Raw genomic sequence first — 17,602 nt, 5'->3', positions numbered from 1 at the left:
ATGACATGTACCAAAGTTAATGTGGCCGCTCTCCAATAGCGAGGTGTGGAAGACGACGTCAACATCTTTGCCATCGTGCCCTTTGTTTGTTGTGCTGCCACAATAGTCCCTTCCATGGTCTTCCTCCCAACCAATAATTTTTATTTCGGATCAGAACCCTCTATGAGATTGAATAAGGCAACAACATCCTAATTGTGATCATGAGGCTGAGAATCATGACATCTTGCAATCTGGAAAACTCAATCTGCAACACAACACATTTGTATACTTTCTGTAATGAGTATTGTGGGTCATTTTTTTTAAGTTGTTTTGTTTGAATGAATATCTGTCTCTGAAATTATAAGTCCCTTTTTAATTTTTTCAATTTTTTTAAATATATTTCCAAATAGGTAATCCATAAGTCTATTGCACTAATACATAATACCTATTCTGGAACACTAATTGGTATCCAGAATAGAAACAGAAACAAGTAAAATTGGGGAAAATAACCGATAATGACTTAAGTGTAAACGAGTGGAAGAGTGCTAAGGCAAAGTTTAGGAAAATCAGATGGTTGGAGTGTTGCTCAACTCCATAATAAGTTGACTTCTCTCAAACAAAATTGGCAACGTTGGAATACAATATTTAGAGAGGAAACTGATGAAATTGTTTGGAATAAAAAGAAAACCAACATTGAAGAAAGCGTGCTTATTATATTTTTCTTGTTTGTGTTGTCTTTGATCAATGTGTCATTTTGAAACTCCAGGAAGTATCTGATGCAACGCGTTTCAGAGACAATGGTTCTAACTTTATTCATACTCTTGTATTTTCTCCTGACACAATCAAGTTGGACTCAACTGAAGGTTCGGGTGCAAGTTTGGACGCAATTGAAGGGCCAGGAGAATGAAGATCGAAGTGTCAGTGGAACGGTTGGGGGAGCAAGTGGCGGCACTATTGGTGGAGTTAGTGGCAGCGGCACTGATTGGTAATCTTACATTTGCATACATCACTTCAATGGCTGGAGACACTTCTTTAAGTGAGAAGAAAAGAATATATGAAGAATCAAGCTCACGCACGAGGTAAACAGACACAAGTTACTAACCTCCTATCATAACTCTAGAAGAAAATTCAGCATATGAATTTGCCATACACTCTAATTTTAATTGTAAAGAATACTTTTATATATACTTTCAACTGTTTTGTGATTAAAATTAAAATGTTGTTACTAAATTTGACTAAGTCAGGTGGTACAGAGAAACTGGGTGAGAAAAATTAGAACCACCTTAATTTGATTTCATAATTTAAGTCCAAACTAACATTACATTGAAAGGCTAATTCAAGCAGCAGAGTCTCATACAAAAGCCATTGAGTCTCACAAAAAGGCCGTTGAAGCAGTTGAATCTCACCTTATGCACTTAGAACAGTCATGAAAGAGCTTAGTAAGTTGCCTGGCATGGAAGTTGGTCCCATGATGCTTTTTCAATGTAGTCACGTCTTGATGAAACCTGAATGCAGATAAATTTTATGTCATATGAAGATGAAAAAAAATGTAGTGCTTGAAATTGATTTAGCCTTCAAGACAAAGGGATACGGAGGCTTAACTTTTTAATGCTTGAAGTAAAAGGGATTGGATTTTTATATTTTGCAATGTGTATTGATCCTTTTGAGGACTGCATATGATACATTTGTGAGACCATAGAATTGTCTTAATGGTTTTAGGTAAAGAATTTTGTTTATTATTATTGTCTTCGTGTAGGCCTTGCTATGACAAATGTAATGTTAATTCACCTCAACAAAGCAATTATGAAAGTGGAGTCTAAGTAGAGAAGCAGTCATTCTCGTGTCTTTTCAATGCGTTCCTCTGACATGACGATTTCATTAGCATGAAGGCATTAAATTGAGGTGAAAGATAGATGCATCTTTTTTATATAAGTAATATTAACTAATTTATTTAAGTTATTTTTAATTTATAGTCTCCTACATACACATTCATCCCAATGAATCTAAGAAGAGTCTATTTATTATTACAAGAAAAGTGATCTTAATAAAAGACATGATGAGTGATATGTGTAGTAACCAAGTTAATTTTAGTTATTTTTTAGCTTGTTTGATATATAAAATGTGTTTATTAACATATTCTTTAATACATATTTTTTAAATATTTTTTCTAATTAGTTAAATGAAAACTACATAAGAAAGAAATATTAAATATGATGTGAAACCACAAAAATTTATTATTTTCAACAATTTTTATCATTAAGAAAAAGTGCGTTCAAAAGAATATCCTATTAATATTTCTAGAAAATTATAAAATCAATACTAAGTAGTGTATCCAAATGGATTTTTAATGTAAAATCACGTTTTTCATTATTTTGGCACTCTCCACAATAAATCTCTTATTAGGTTCTTAACCAATTTCTTAGCATGTCGACCCAAATTATAATAATTATAATAATAACGAAAACTAACAAATTCCAATGGATTTTTTTTTAGTCCTTAGAATGATAGATCCAATTCAGACATGAACTGAGGAAAAATGGTTCCTAGTAGGTTCCTAGTAAAACAGTAAAAGTAAGTAAACATCGTATTACTCGCAGTTGAAGAGAAGGAAAACAAATCTCCACCCTTCATTTTCCTTTCAACCCTCCTAAAAAGAACTTATAACCTTTGGATTATTATGATCGCAGGCGGAAGGGTGAACTGCATCAAAATTGACTGCAGGTAATCAGGTTTTCACCGCAAGTAAAAGAAAAGTAAGCCATTGAAGGACGCGGTCAAGTCTCAACATAAACAAGGCCAGCACAGAGAAAAAGTTTTTTTTTTTCTTTTTCATTTTTTTTAACTATGTGACAACTACACCATTTTCACTTTGCTTCTCCTTCTTTCTCTCTCTTTCGGAGCTTCGAGATCGGCGACGAACGAGAAATGGCGAAATCGAGCGCCGACGACGGTGAGCTCCGGCGAGCTTGCGACGCCGCAATTGAGGACCCGAAGCAGAAGATCGTGATGGCGCTGCGCGTCGCCAAGAGTCACGGCATCTTAGGAAAACCTTCCTCCAAGCTCGGTCGCATGGCCAAGCCTAGGGTTCTCGCTCTCTCCAGTTACCTTCCTCTTCCTAAATCTCTCTCTTCCATTCGCAATTCAACTATATCTATTACCTATACTCGCTGCTACTTCGATTTTGCTTGCACGAGATTCCATCCATGTTTTAGCTTTCAAGAAATTAAATTAACTACTCTGATGTGAACATTGGCTTTTGTAACTACACTTTGAAGCTTCCGCACGAATTTCGTGTTAGGATTAGTTGGATCTATCTTCAACTGATCTAAAGGCTGAAGTGTTTGTGTGTTGTTTCTTCAGCGTGTGTTGCTGTTTTAATTGTTTGTTGAACTCTACATTTGTGCAGTTGTTGGTGACGACGTGGTGTTTCCTGCAGCGAAATCCAAGGGGCAGAGGACAACGGCTTTTCTTCGAGTTTTGAAGTATTCTACGGGAGGAGTTCTTGAAGTAATTTGTTTTTTTTTTTTTTTCCTTCTATTATTTGGGATTGTTGTTTGTATGTTTTTTTTTTTTTTTTGCGTGGCATTTCTTTGTCGTCCTGTTTAGTATTTCCAACTTTGTTTGTGCTTGCAGCCTGCAAAACTATACAAGCTAAAGCACCTGTCAAAAGTGGAAGTTGTAGCAAATGATCCCAGTGGATGTACATTTACTCTGGTAAAGTTCCATGATGGAAGAGATCTTTATTTTCTTCTAGTTCTAGAAGACATTTTCTCAGTTTTTGGCATAGAAGCAATATGAGAAGCACCCTACCATTCCATTTTTTGGAGTTTGTTTTTTGATGTCTTCCCAATCATTTGCTTGTTGGGCTGATGCATGTGTATCTTGCAGGGATTTGATAACCTTAGAAGCCAGAGTGTGGCTCCTCCTCAATGGACCATGCGCAATATCGATGACAGGTAATATTGTTGAGAGAAATATTAATCTGTTCATGGAGAGTTAGTTAGTGGTTGAGTTCTATGTGAGGGGATGAAAGTTTTCTCATCATGTCCATCACTTTTCTTGTAGGAATCGCCTCCTTCTTTGCATCTTGAACATCTGTAAAGATGTTTTGGGCCGCCTTCCTAAGGTTGTTGGTATAGATGTTGTGGAGATGGCTCTTTGGGCTAAGGTGCATATGACAACCTTCTAGTCTCTTAATTGTAGTGCTTCTTTACAATCAAGTAGCCATCATTCTGTTCTAGTGAATATTTTTTCCTTATTTATTTCTCTGTATGGAACGCATGTGGGTATCAAGTCCTATGGCTTCAAGCTGGACATGTTAAACTCTATGTTCGGACTTTGAGTAGGAGTAAGAAAGGAGGGGAATTTCCTTTCTCTTCAAAGTTAAGCAGAGAAGATGCGAGTTACTTCTCCTTATTTAATTTGAAATTAATAATTTTCCCTGTTTTCGTGCCAATTCGAGGGGGATGGGGCCTGGTGAAGGGGAATACATCTCACTCCTTCCTCTCCTTAAAAATCTCCTAGACAAGGATTAAAGTCAAATTTTCCTTTTCCTTTTCTATCCCTTTCCCTTCTAAGTTTCCATCCCAACATAGTGTAGGACTGTGCAAGTTGGATTGTCTCTGTCCAAACTTCTTATTGAAGTGATGAAATGCAGTTAATTATTGTATGTAAGTTGTCTTCTCTAATTATTTGTTTTCACAAACTGTGAAATAGGAAAATACACCACCTGTTTCTGCTCAGAATAAAGTGCGAGATGGTGGTCCTGTTGCATCTGTTGTGACTGAAACAGAAATCACAGAATTGAAAGTCAATGTTGAAAAGGAACTTGTCTCGCAGGCAGAGGAAGAGGACATGGAGGCTCTTTTGGGAACGTAGGTGCTATTCTTCTTTGTCTTAAATGGTATTGAGGTTAGATATTTATGATAAGTAAGCATGTTTTTGAAGTAATGGCCTCTGTTTTGGTAAATTGCTGAATTGAGTTCTTTAAATCCTAGGGTTACATGGAGTCCCTCTGTCTTCTCTTACAAAATTTCTGGCCACATTTTATGATTCACATTGATATAGGGAATTCATAAATGATTGGAAAGTGTTGTACATGTCATAATTATTGTAACTTATTTGTCAAAGTTCAAATGAAAATATTATGCTGGTTAGATACATATATAATTCAGGTTTGCTAAGTCATATCTTATAACTTATTTCAGTATCAATTTGAACAAAAAAATGGTATGTTATGTCAATTTCAGATTTTTTTTTTTTTAATTGTGCAGTTATGTCATGGGTATTGGTGAAGCAGAGGAATTTTCTGAAAGGTTGAAGAGAGAGCTCCAGGCTCTGGAAGCTGCAAATGTGCATGCTCTTTTAGAAAGTGAACCTTTGATGGATGAGGTATTACCATTCTCTCAGTTGATGACCTTTTATTGGAAGTTTTGGTTTCCCCTGCTCTGCCTTGATTGCAGCCAATTTGGGTTGCCTTAGTTGCAACCTAGAGGAGGTGTGTTTAGTCCCACATTGACTAGAAATATTACTTAAATAGAGTTTATAAAGCTTGTGGAATCCTCACCTTAGAAGTTGGTTTTGTGAGGTTGAGTTAGGCCTTGATCCCAAATTTTAAGATGTTATTGGAGCTTTCTCTATATCTATTGTTGGGCCACCTGCATTGCCATGCTTCAGGCCCATAGACCTAGGCATGATGGGGTGTGTTGGAAAGCTGCCTTAGTTGCAATCACCCATTGCCCGTCTTAATTGGTGCCTCTTTGGGTTGCCTGAATTGCAACCTAGAGAGGGTGGTGTGTATAGTCCCAAATTGACAAGAGATGTGGTTTAAATAGAGTTTATAAAGCTTGGTCTATTCTCACTTTACAAGCTGGTTTTCTGAGGTTGAGTTAGGTCTTGAGCCCCAATTCTAAGATCTTTCTTTGTTGGGTATTGCCTTCTTGCTTGCTATATGTTCTTGTAAACAGGCCCCTTGGTTCAGATGTTTTATGGAAGCTTAATTTTCTACCTTTATATGTTTTAAATGATAGACTGAATTAGGTTTTCGTGTTGTCTAAGCTATAATTTAATTATTTAAACATCTTTTTGAAACTATAAGTTGTGCTGATACTTTAAGTTGTAAGAGTATCTCATTATTGTCATTTCATTCATTAGAGTGATAGAGTTCCTATTATAATGCAAATCAATTTCACAAATCTCCATTTTTCTTTTTAGTTATTTATAATAAATTAGTTTGTTTTCATAGAGTGGCTCATACTGCTTTGTGCCTTGCAGGTGTTGCAAGGACTTGATGCCGCAACCAGTGTTGTGGAAGATATGGATGAATGGTTAAGCATATTCAATGTAAAACTCCGGCACATGAGGGAGGATATTGCATCAGTAAGGACCCTGTACCCTTCAATTTAAGAATATAAATTTCCAGATACAATTTACTCTGGTTGTACATTTGCTTGGTTTTCTTTGCTCCTTTGTTAAGGCAAGGCAATTTATGCATTAGTCTAGTACATTGTAATGTTGTATTTAGTTTACGTGGTGCAACCTCAATTCTCTTTCCTCTAGTTATGAAGCAAAGTTCTCCATGACTTTTTGTGTTACTTCTTTTGTTTTCTCTGTTATATAATAGCCCATATTTATTTGCATCTTAAAATTCACTTCCCAAAGTCATTATTAATAACAATGGTAAATAACATAGGTATATAGAAGGTAAACCAGTGAAAATAAAACATGTATATCCTGATATTTGTGTTAGCTTGGAAATAGTTGCCCTGCAATACTCATTTTTTAGTTTGATCAGAAATAGAATAATTTGAAGCTTTGGTGAATCTTGGGTCTTAATTTGGAGCAGTTTTTATATTTTATTTTGGAGGTTTGCTTCAAAGGGTTAGGCTGGAGTAAGAAGGGGAAAACTTTATGTAAAATGAAATTATGTTATTTATTAAGGTTCTGTAAGAGTAAAATTCCTTTTGATTTAAAGATATTATGCTACCTCTTGATCTATCAGTGGGCATAGAAGTGTATATATGAATCTCTTTTGTGTTTGTTGCATAGCTTCCATCAGGGGGTTTTTCAATAGAGAGGGATGGAGCTATATCCTCTCTCCTTATGCTTTGTGCTTTATGCTTTGTTTGAATTAGGAGTTAAACAGAGAGGAAATAAATAAGGATAGAAATAGAAGAGAAATGTACTAATATAGTGGAAATTATGTTTTGTTTGATTGAATATAAATAGGAAGGAAAGAAGTAGGGGAATTTGTCTCTTGCTTAATTGGATGAGTGAAAAAGAGAGCGTAAATAAATAAATATTATAATTTTTTATATTAATTAAAAATTAAATTTAACTTAATAATATATGAAATTTTTATTATATTAGTTTTTCTTAATTGTTTTTCCATTTTTTATGGTATATAAAATAATTTTATTTTTAAAATATTTATAACTCAGAAAAAAGAGAGACTGTTTGTTCCCCTCCATTTCATGGCTTATGATGGGGAATTATTGTTGTAGTGGCTTCCACAAATTTAATTCTCCCCTTTAATTTCCACCCATCCAAACCATAGAGAAAATGGTTTCATCCTCTCCATTTCCTTCTTTCCTTCTTAAATACACTAACAAGTGGTTATGTACTACTAAACTTCAAGTTCTTTCTCCTTCTCCCCTCCTTTCTCTCGAGTGAATTTATCATGGAGGATAGTTTATCCTCCTCTCATTTTATATACTCACTATCTTCTCTTTCCAGTTTTCTTATTTTCTCTAAAAATAAACATATAAAACAGGTTTTGGGACAGTTGGTTCATGGCAAATATTTTCATTGAGTTTAAAATGATATTAATATAAATTGGATTTTACCTTTGTAAAGTTGGATTATGGTCGCAATTATTTCTACAGCAACCATTTTTGTGGTGCTGTGGAAGTTGCTTTCCACTTTATGAGATTTCACTATTTCAGTTTTGTTTGCTTTTCTAGGTGATATTGTTGAGAATAAAAAATATTTAATGTAGATTTTGATTTATAGGAAACATATCTGATTTAGAGGAAACTGAAGATCCTCTCATTATCAATATTTATTGTAAAGACCAATATATAATAGAGCATCCGCTTTATACTCGCCTGGTGGACTTTTATACTCTCATTATCCACCAACGGGGAGCCACTGTCCCTGGTGGACCTTTATAGTCGCCTCACCTTTTCCTGCGACTTGCATCTGCTTTTCTCTCAGTTTTCAGCGATTTTCTCCTTTTTCTGTCACTTTTCTGGCAACCCACTGTCCCCAGGTGAGCCGTTTTGCTCATTGCCCTTCTTCCGGTGAGCCCGTCTACTTGCCTCACTTTTCCGGCGAACTCTGCTTCATTTTCCGGCCAGCCACTGCCACTATTCTGGCGGCCGTCGACTCTCTGGCAAACTTTCTGGCAAACTTTCCGGACGACAAACATACCATCAGGAGCGCCCGGTGCCGATATACCCAACAACGTCCCCATCTGACATTAGACGTGCTCTCATGTGCGTTTTCTATGCCAGCCAAATAGCTTTGCCCGCCGGGGCGTGATGGCATGTCTGGCACCTTTTTCAGCCACAGTTTTAATGACAAGGTTGCCTACCCAACGCGACTCTGTCCCTTAAGTTTCATCTCAGTCGGACTTGTTTTGGGCAAAAACTCCTTTTTTGCATCATTGTTTTGTGCCTTTTTAGGTACTGCTTGGTTTTCGATTTTGGGCACTGTGCAGTCCATTTTTTTTACGTGTTTTGTGTTGTTGCGAAGAACTTTTCAGTCGCCTATCCTACTGCCGTCTCTTTTCAGCATGTTTTCCGGCGAGAAACTTTCTGGTTGCCTCTCTGTCACTGTACTTTTCCAGTTTATTTCTCAGTGACTTTTGTGCTTCACTGGCTGTGCGTTTCTGCCACTATTTCCTCTTTTTCAAGTTTGAATAATTTTTGGTCTCCACTGTTCGTTTGAAGCTTCTAAATCTTGGTTTTAAGATCGGAACATGCTTTGGATTTTCTTAGACTGATGGATATTCCTTCTCTCTCTTCCTAGCAATATTCCCCGATTTCGCCAAGATCTCTGAGTCATCTTCAAAATTTTGGTTTGAAGCTTCCAAATGATGGTTTTAAGAAAGTTGGAACTTGCTTTTCTTAGGCTGATGAATATTCCAGCTCTCTCTTTCTAGCAATATTCCCCGTCTTCACCAACATCCCTGACCTGCCATTCAAACTGTTGTCCTTTTTAGAGGAGCTCAAGTTTTATGTTTTTTGTTGCGAACAAATTTCCTTGTAACAAGCTAAGCATAGTAAGCTTCAGCTTGAGGTGGAGTGTTGAGAATAAAAAATATTTAATGTATAGTTTTGATTTATAGGAAACATATCTGATTTAGAGGAAACTGAATATCCTCTCATAATCAGTATTTATTGTAATGACCACTATATAATAGAGCATCCGCTGTGTACTCTGATACACAGTTTCAGTCTATTATCCCTCTATATTTTCTCTCATTTTACAGATATTATTTCAGATGTAAGAGTTCTTGAAAAGCAATGACCTCTTACTTTATTTTGTCTTAATAACTTTTCTTATGTCCAGATAGAAACTCGCAATAACAACCTGGAAATGCAATCAGTAAATAACAAATCTCTCATTGAAGAGCTTGATAAGCTTCTTGAGCGATTGCGTGTCCCTTCTGAGGTATGCATTATATCCTAATTTAAGCCAGATAACTTCGTAGCTTGTATTTATCTGAATGATGTTTTGTTGGGTGTAGTATGCCACAAGTTTGACAGGAGGTTCATTTGATGAAGCCCGAATGCTTCAAAATGTAGAAGCATGTGAATGGTTGACCAGTGCCTTGCGTGGTCTTGAAATGCCTAATCTAGACCCTAGTTATGCAAACATGAGAGCTGTATGCTTCCTTCTTTACTTCTCTCTTAAAAATCATCTGGTGAAATAAATCAATCATGATTTAGCTGTTTATGAAACAAAATTATCCATGAGACATAGAGTGCTTGTTGTATTTGTTTTAGAAAAATATTAATGGAAATCATTTTAAGGTGATAGATATGATTTTTCATTCATTAGTTTCTTACATTTTGATTGGTTGGAGAGAATTTTTAGTACTATGCATTTGGAATCACAAAGCCAAGTGAAAGTATTCTGGCTTTGGTTGATATGTCAAAAATGTGTTGGACCTAAAATGATCTGTTCCGATGGTGGTTCCTGCTACCCGTTACAGGTTAAAGAGAAGCGTGCAGAACTTGAAAAATTAAAATCTACTTTTGTCAGGAGAGCCTCTGAATTCTTGAGAAATTATTTTGCTAGTTTGGTGGACTTCATGATAAGTGATAAAAGTTACTTTTCTCAGGTATTTTCTGTAAATTTGTTTTAGAAACTTTTGAAGTCTTCTGCATTTTGAACAAATTTATTGGTATCACTTTGTCTTCTTGCTCTGAACAGCGGGGACAGTTAAAGAGGCCTGATCATGCTGACCTGCGGTACAAGTGCAGGACATATGCACGTCTTCTGCAACATTTGAAGGTTAAAATTTGGGACTGAGGACCTGTTTACTTTGAGAAAATGTTGTGTTACTTTTAAGTACAAAAATGTCACCTTGTTTTCACTTTTTTTCCTATTTTCAAAGCTTTGAGAAAAGTTGATTTCCCTGTTTCTTATACAAATACTTGAAAATTTGAAAGTATAAACCAAATTAAAATATTGTGGCATTGTTGTAAAAGTAAAAAAAGAATGAAATTAGAAAACATTTTCTCAAATCAAACAGTCCTTACAATTCCTGCATGAATTTTGTTTTGGATACATATCTTTGTTCATTGTTTTTCTACCTAAATTATCTTCCTGGGCACTTGTAGAGTCTTGACAAGAATTGTTTGGGTCCATTGAGGAAAGCTTATTGCAGTTCTCTAAACTTGCTTCTTCGCAGAGAGGTGTGTTCACTTCATGTTGGTTTTATTTGTTTCTTAATTGTCTGGTTTTCTTATTATGATGCACTCCTTTGTCTTTGTATGAACTGAGCAGTAATCATTATACATGTGAATTTTTTTAATTAATGTGATACTTACCTAATCAAAATATAAAAAATATTGAAAAAAAAGTCAATTATTGGCAGGGAGGATTACAAATTTCCTAGAGTGAATAAATTCCCAAATTTTAAATCTTTTTCCTCACTGAGTATTTTCTGAGTGATAGAACATTGAAGTGTAACTCATTCCAGATTATGTTTTTGTGCCCGCTGGCATGTTTAATTTTGTAGCCCATTTATTTTTAAGATCTGTCTAACCTGGCATAAGTTTAGGTGGGCTATTTCTGGATTCAGCTAGAGTGCTTATTAAGCCTTCATGTGCATGTAACTTTTTGACCCTCTCAGACTCAGCACCCAAGCCTTCTTCAACCCAGGCCCTGTTAAACTTCAAGATTTTGTTCTTACCTTGTTGGTATTTGAAGAAACTGGGTTACCTGGACTGTTTGCTCTTATGCTGACATAACCAGGAGTGGGCAAAAGGAACTTCTTATAATTTTTTTTGTTCCCTGTCAGAAAATAATCGTCTAATGCATTACAAAGAAAATTATCAAATGTTTTTTGTTAGAATATATGAGAATCTCATAATATCTATATTATATCAGGATATTTTAGAGTTTAATTATCTCTTATTATTAGTTTCCTTATTTCCTATGTTTTCATATTTCCGTATTATCTCACGATTTATTTCCTTATTTAATTAGAATTATAATCTAGTATTATTATAAATGAGGGTGGATGATTTTTGTTTTTTCATCATGTTGCAAGACATCATGTCATATCAAGTCAATATCAAGACATTATGCATATGGAATTTAAATCATACATCCTTTTACAGGCCCGTGAGTTTGCAAATGAACTTCGTGCTAGTACTAAAGCATCTAGAAATCCAACTGTTTGGCTTGAAGGTTCCACAGGTTCTGGTCAGAATGTAAATGCTACTGACACTTCCACAGTCTCTGATGCTTATGCAAAGATGCTTACGATTTTCATCCCGCTTCTAGTGGATGAGGTGATCGTTTGATATTCATTCATTTTCTACACAAATTTGTCTTTAATATTTCAAATGTATATAATTCATCATGGCAAACGTTGCAGAGTTCTTTTTTTGCACACTTCATGTGCTTTGAAGTTCCTACACTTGTTCCTCCTGGAGGTGTTGTTAATGGCCACAAAGCTGGATATGATGATGATGATGATTTGGGAATTATGGACATTGATGAGAATGACAGCAAATCTGGTACTCATACCTGACTTTCAGCAAATAGTTTTTCTGTACTGTCAGGTTTATATTTAATCTATTATAGTTTAGTTCCCTTTGTATAATTTTTTCAGGAATTTTACCATTTCTTCCATTCTGTAGGTAAAAATTCTGTGGAGCTTGAAGCTTTGAATAAATCACTTAAGGATTTACTTGATGGAATACAAGTATGCATAACAATGCTCTTTATCACTTTTAATCTACTTGTTTGCTTCTGATATTTGTGAGATGAAGGGATCTGGATCTTCTCATCATAAGCATAGTGGCAAGAGACAAGATAAGATTTAGGCTTATTGGTTTTTTGTGATTGAAAAAGAAATCTATTTAAGAAATGGAGAGAACAAAAGTAGAGGATAAGGCATCCTAACAAGAAACTTAAAGAAGAAAAAAATTAGAAACTCATAGATTGAGTCATGTAGAAAGGCATGGTAATCTCCCTGCATAAAAATCCATAAGATTTTTCAGCATTTACATCTACAAAACTGCTTTATATGATTTCAGGAAGACTTCTATGCTGTTGTGGATTGGGCTTACAAGATTGACCCTTTACGCTGTATATCAATGCACGGAATAACAGAACGCTATCTCTCTGGTCAGAAAGCTGATGCAGCAGGATTTGTACGTGATTTGCTTCGTGACCTGGAGTCTCGGATATCTATGCAGTTCAACCGAGTAGGTGACTAGCACCATGAAGAAGACTCCTTAATGCGTTTGGAAAATTGAATTGCTAACCTGATTCATATAATTGGAAATCTTTTTGCAGTTTGTTGACGAAGCTTGCCATCAAATTGAAAGAAATGAACGCAATGTTCGCCAAATGGGTGTCCTATCCTACATTCCCAGGTGAAATGAATCCTTGTTTTCTACTTGTCCCCTTCTCCAAAGAAATATGAAGTTCTTTTTGATAATGATAGTACAGTTGTCTGCTACCTTTTCAACCAGTTATTCAAAGTTTGGAACATAGAGAGAGACAGAGAGAAGTAGAATAGTATCTCTTATTGCATGAAAGGCTCCAAACACCATATTTTTATCTCTATTAACGACGTTACAGTAAAAATTGTTCTATTCTGATACCCAGCTTTTTGCAAACTACACCAAGTTCATTTTGGGTGAGATGTGCCTTTGCTTTATAAGCTCATCAGGCACTATCTATAGTGAATGGGCTTGGCGCATGAATAGTATGGTAGGTGGTTCAGTAATGGATTTAAGGACAAGCTTTGATATTATGTGGGATTTTGGGTCTAATTCAATCCTACAAAATCGGCATGTAAGTTGAGGGATGCCTAGGTTTTATAAGCTCTTATCAAACACTATCTCTAGTCAATGTGGGAATAATTTTTTTCCAATAGTAAAGATTGATACTTATATCTATATATAAAGTTATTTTAACAAATCTGTGGAGTGAATTATACCTAATCGTGATGTTCTTTTTACACCAAATTTCATGATGTTTAAACAACTACAAGTATGTAATCAACTAATATAAATGGATGGAGTAGAAAACAATCTTGGATTACCATGGATTTTCAACTTCAATTAAAATAAATGTATGCAATATGATTTTCAAGTAAATAAAAATAACTGCTGCTTGATCACATATTTATAGTTGTTTAAATTTTATGAAAGTTAGTGTAATATAACATAAAAATTAGTTACAGTTCTTTCGTCAGATTGGTTAAAATCATCTTTTCAATGGATCCTGATATATATGAAATAATGGTTTTTTGTTTAGCAAGCAATTAGAAGTTACAGCTGCAACTGTTTCTTGCTAGCATGTATTTATTTCAACTTTCAAGTCTCTTTCTGATCGATGTTAAATACTTTGTTAATTGTTTTGCATAGATTTGCAACCCTTGCAACTCGGATGGAGCAGTACATCCAGGGTCAGTCTAGGGATTTGGTTGACCAAGCATATACAAAATTTGTGAGTGATTCTTTAAGAACTCTATCTAGTTTTAGGGTGTCATGATTTTGCTGACAACTCAAGCACATGCTTTCCAAAATATAATGAGATTAAAATAAGAGGAAGGATTAGGCTTTATAGATTTTAATTGTCTGGTGCTTGGATCAAATAGACCATATCTCCATTTCTAATTACAGTTTGAAAGGAATATCAGAAATTAGAAATAAGTTCAATGAATATACTATAGATGAAATTCAGTGGAATCATACAAGCAACAATTTTTTTTTTTTTGAAGATATGATGCAGCATGCCTCGATGCCATCTTGTAGGAAGGAGATATTCAATAATGAGTTCTTCCTAAGTTTTCTGTAGAATGAATTATTCATTTGATTGATAAATGCTGTTCATCTTTCAGTCAAATGTTTTAAGCTTATTTATTATTTTTGCCTGCATGTTTATATTTACTTATACTCCCTGGGTCAACAACAAACAATGTCTTTGTTCTTCATTTTCTATAAATGATGTTGAATCCTTGGTGAAGAATACTTATAAATCTTATGCACTGTGTTGATAGTTACTTTGAGCAATTTCAATGGTTTACTGATTACCCTTTTTGTCTGTAACCCACATAAGAGGAAATAAGTCCTTAATTGTTTCTTTCAATTTACTACGTAGTTTTTACCGTAATATTACTGGCGGGAATGTTGCTTTACAGGTTAGCATAATGTTTGCAACTTTAGAAAAAATTGCACAAACAGATCCAAAGTATGCAGATATTTTCCTTTTTGAGAACTATGCTGCTTTTCAGAATAGGTAATTTCTCTGCCAAAAAGGTGTTTCAATTCTCATTTATTAAGTTGGATTTTCAAGAAAGATATTTCCCATTTTTCAATTATTTTGATCGTTTTACTCAGTTTGTATGACCTCGCCAACATTGTGCCTACTTTGGCCAAGTTTTATCATCAGGCCAGTGAAGCCTATGAACAAGCTTGTACACGCCATATTAGCATGATTATCTACTATGTGAGTAATTTATTTTCTATTTTCCATTTGTCAACACTCATGAATTGATATCCTTAGGACCCCACTAATCCTTTTTTTTTTTGACTTGGAAAGCAATTTGAACGCCTTTTCCAGTTTGCTCGAAGGATTGAAGACTTGATGTTCACTGTTGCACCTGAAGAGGTTTGTGTGTATAATGCTTTTTAATCCTCCATAGTTTCCTGCTATGCAGCATCTAGTCATGTCTAGAATTCTATTTATGAAACAATCTGGTTGCAATGTTTATTAGTTTCTCTGGTTGAAATCACGAGGTTTTAGATATAGATGGGGGAAGAGAGATAAAAGGGAATGAAACAGTGAATTGATATTAATTGAGATGTATTACGAGGTTCATGAACGGACTTGGACAGGTCCATAGAAGGTCAAGTCGGTTGATCAAGTAGGACACAATTCATTAGAATTCTCCTCTACCTCAACTCAAGCTTAGGAATGATAGCTTGTGGTTAATGCTGATTGCTGATTAGGGGTCAGTAATGTGGATTTGGGTGACGTAACCTCAAATGAGGCTATTGGAACGGGAGAATGTCCCCACAAGGGGGTAAAGATGGCAAAAATAGGTAATAGGTAAAACCTCATAGATAACTCTAGGTTCAACTAAAGAGGTGTAATACAATGCCTCTTCAATAAGATGACACCAGCAGATGAATACCAAAGGAGATTGGATATTACTCTTGGGAGAATTATTTGGTTTGTGTATATTACTTCAATATACAGTTTGCTTGTGGAGAATGTACCCACTATATAGGCATTATTGTGTATATCACTGTATAGGCATTATACTTCAATGTGTGCCTCTTCAATAAAGAATTATTTTGTTTCTGTGGTCTTTATTGTCTGGTTGATCTTTTTAACAATCTGATATAACTTTGCGTAAGAGCTAAGCTCTTATTATTCTTTTCCAAAAGTAGTATCAGATTGAGTGCCTGCCATTATATGGGCTTAAAGAATTATGTTTGCTGATTCATCTCTTAAATTGTCTTTTCTTCTCCATATTTTCCTGGATGCATGAAACTGTGAATTAAATAGTTTGACAAATTTCACATTGAATTTGACTTTGAACATTCACAAAATTCCATGTTTTGCATCCATTTCAGATTCCTTTTCAGCTTGGACTGTCAAAAATGGATCTTCGGAAGATGTTAAAATCCAGTTTATCTGGGGTATGGTGATTCTGATCTTCTTTAAAGATCCTTCTCACTGTTGTATGCCTGCCTTTGAACTTATGTCTTTGCTCTTCTACTTAGGTTGACAAGTCCATTGCTGCGATGTATAAGAAACTGCAAAAGAATTTGACTTCGGAGGAATTGTTACCCTCCTTATGGGACAAATGCAAGGTAAGCTGTACTTAATCTCTATTGGCCAACAAAGATACCTCCTAAGTAAGAAAGAAAGAATCGAGGCTTTTGCACTAAATATTTCCAAGGCCAAGTCAGTGAAAGTGTCTCACAAGTGTTTCGCCAGTTTGGTTGATAGCTAGTGCAATTTTGCAAAATTTAAGATACATGTGAACGGAAATTAAATTGGATTTAATTTTGATATGTTGTGTGTTACCATTTTCTCCACTGTCATGCAATGAAGTATTTGCCATAACTGTTTGAGGTCAAACTCTTAATAAAATGACAACACATTGGATGACAGTTTATAGAAGTTTTGTACTAATGTATATAAAAATTAAAGTCATTGAAACTTGAAAGAGATCTATTTGTATGGGGGAAAATAGAAGCAGCATAAATCTCAATGCTAAGTGGTCTTAGTTTAAAAGGAAAATTTATTTTATCAGAAAATAAAATAATGGTACCTCCACAATCTTTCATTCACATACCATCTATTAGAATGCGGGTTTAAACTAAGTAGAAAATGCATGCAAATTAATGGTTTTTTAAAACTTTTGCAGAAGGAATTTCTTGATAAGTACGAAAGTTTTGCCCAACTCGTGTCTAAGATTTACCCTACTGAGACGATCCCGTCTGTAGCAGAGATGAGAGACCTTTTAGCTTCCATGTAGAGGTTTATGTATGTATATATTTTTCTTTTTCTTTTTTTCCCATCTCATGTAAGGTATAATCTTTCTTCTGCTCTATTTAATTTTATTTATTCAATGAAGTGTATCTTCTTTGTTGTTTTATTTGTTTGAAACGAGCATTTTAACGTGTCTTCGAATGAATGGGATGAACGAGTATCTTGCTTATTTGTAAGCATTTTCTAGATTTACGAGTGGCAATAACGTATCAGCTTAACACTGTATATTCATTTTAGCTTATTTTGAAAAAATAAATCGTTTTATTAATTTATCAGAAAATTATTCCACATGAGTTGTGTTAGCACCTGAGCTACTGGTTTTAGAGGAACCAGAACCTCCAGATAAAGAGGGGAAAGGCAC

General features: G+C 34.9%; 1 protein-coding gene across 1 annotated transcript; it reads left to right on the top strand.

Moving 5' to 3' along the window:
• Positions 1-2,805: 2,805 nt before the first annotated feature.
• LOC114392950 (exocyst complex component SEC3A-like) lies at positions 2,806-17,466 on the top strand. Its single transcript, XM_028354213.1, has 25 exons — positions 2,806-3,079; positions 3,386-3,486; positions 3,613-3,693; positions 3,868-3,935; positions 4,045-4,147; positions 4,696-4,853; positions 5,253-5,370; positions 6,253-6,357; positions 9,553-9,654; positions 9,731-9,868; positions 10,199-10,327; positions 10,420-10,500; positions 10,830-10,904; positions 11,835-12,008; positions 12,095-12,236; positions 12,360-12,424; positions 12,759-12,929; positions 13,021-13,100; positions 14,100-14,181; positions 14,876-14,973; positions 15,075-15,183; positions 15,277-15,345; positions 16,317-16,382; positions 16,467-16,556; positions 17,117-17,466. Exons 1-25 carry the CDS (start codon positions 2,905-2,907, stop codon positions 17,225-17,227), a joined length of 2,691 nt encoding a protein of 896 aa, XP_028210014.1. The 5' UTR covers positions 2,806-2,904; the 3' UTR covers positions 17,228-17,466.
• The last annotated feature ends 136 nt before the right edge of the window (positions 17,467-17,602 follow it).

Source organism: Glycine soja, chromosome 17, assembly GCF_004193775.1.
Source record: "Glycine soja cultivar W05 chromosome 17, ASM419377v2, whole genome shotgun sequence".
Lineage (NCBI taxonomy): Eukaryota > Viridiplantae > Streptophyta > Magnoliopsida > Fabales > Fabaceae > Glycine > Glycine soja.
The sequence above is the reverse complement of the archived record's forward strand: the minus strand, read 5'-3'. Positions and strand labels throughout refer to the sequence as shown.

What these genes read in the sequence shown, in the direction of transcription:
- LOC114392950 (XM_028354213.1), top strand. Translation starts at nt 2,905, where the DNA reads ATGGCGAAATCGAGCGCCGACGACGGTGAGCTCCGGCGAGCTTGCGAC. An exon ending in ATTTACTTGATGGAATACAA is followed by an intron (nt 12,425 to 12,758) that starts GTATGCATAACA and finishes ATATGATTTCAG; the next exon opens with GAAGACTTCTATGCTGTTGT. An exon ending in TATCTATGCAGTTCAACCGA is followed by an intron (nt 12,930 to 13,020) that starts GTAGGTGACTAG and finishes ATCTTTTTGCAG; the next exon opens with TTTGTTGACGAAGCTTGCCA.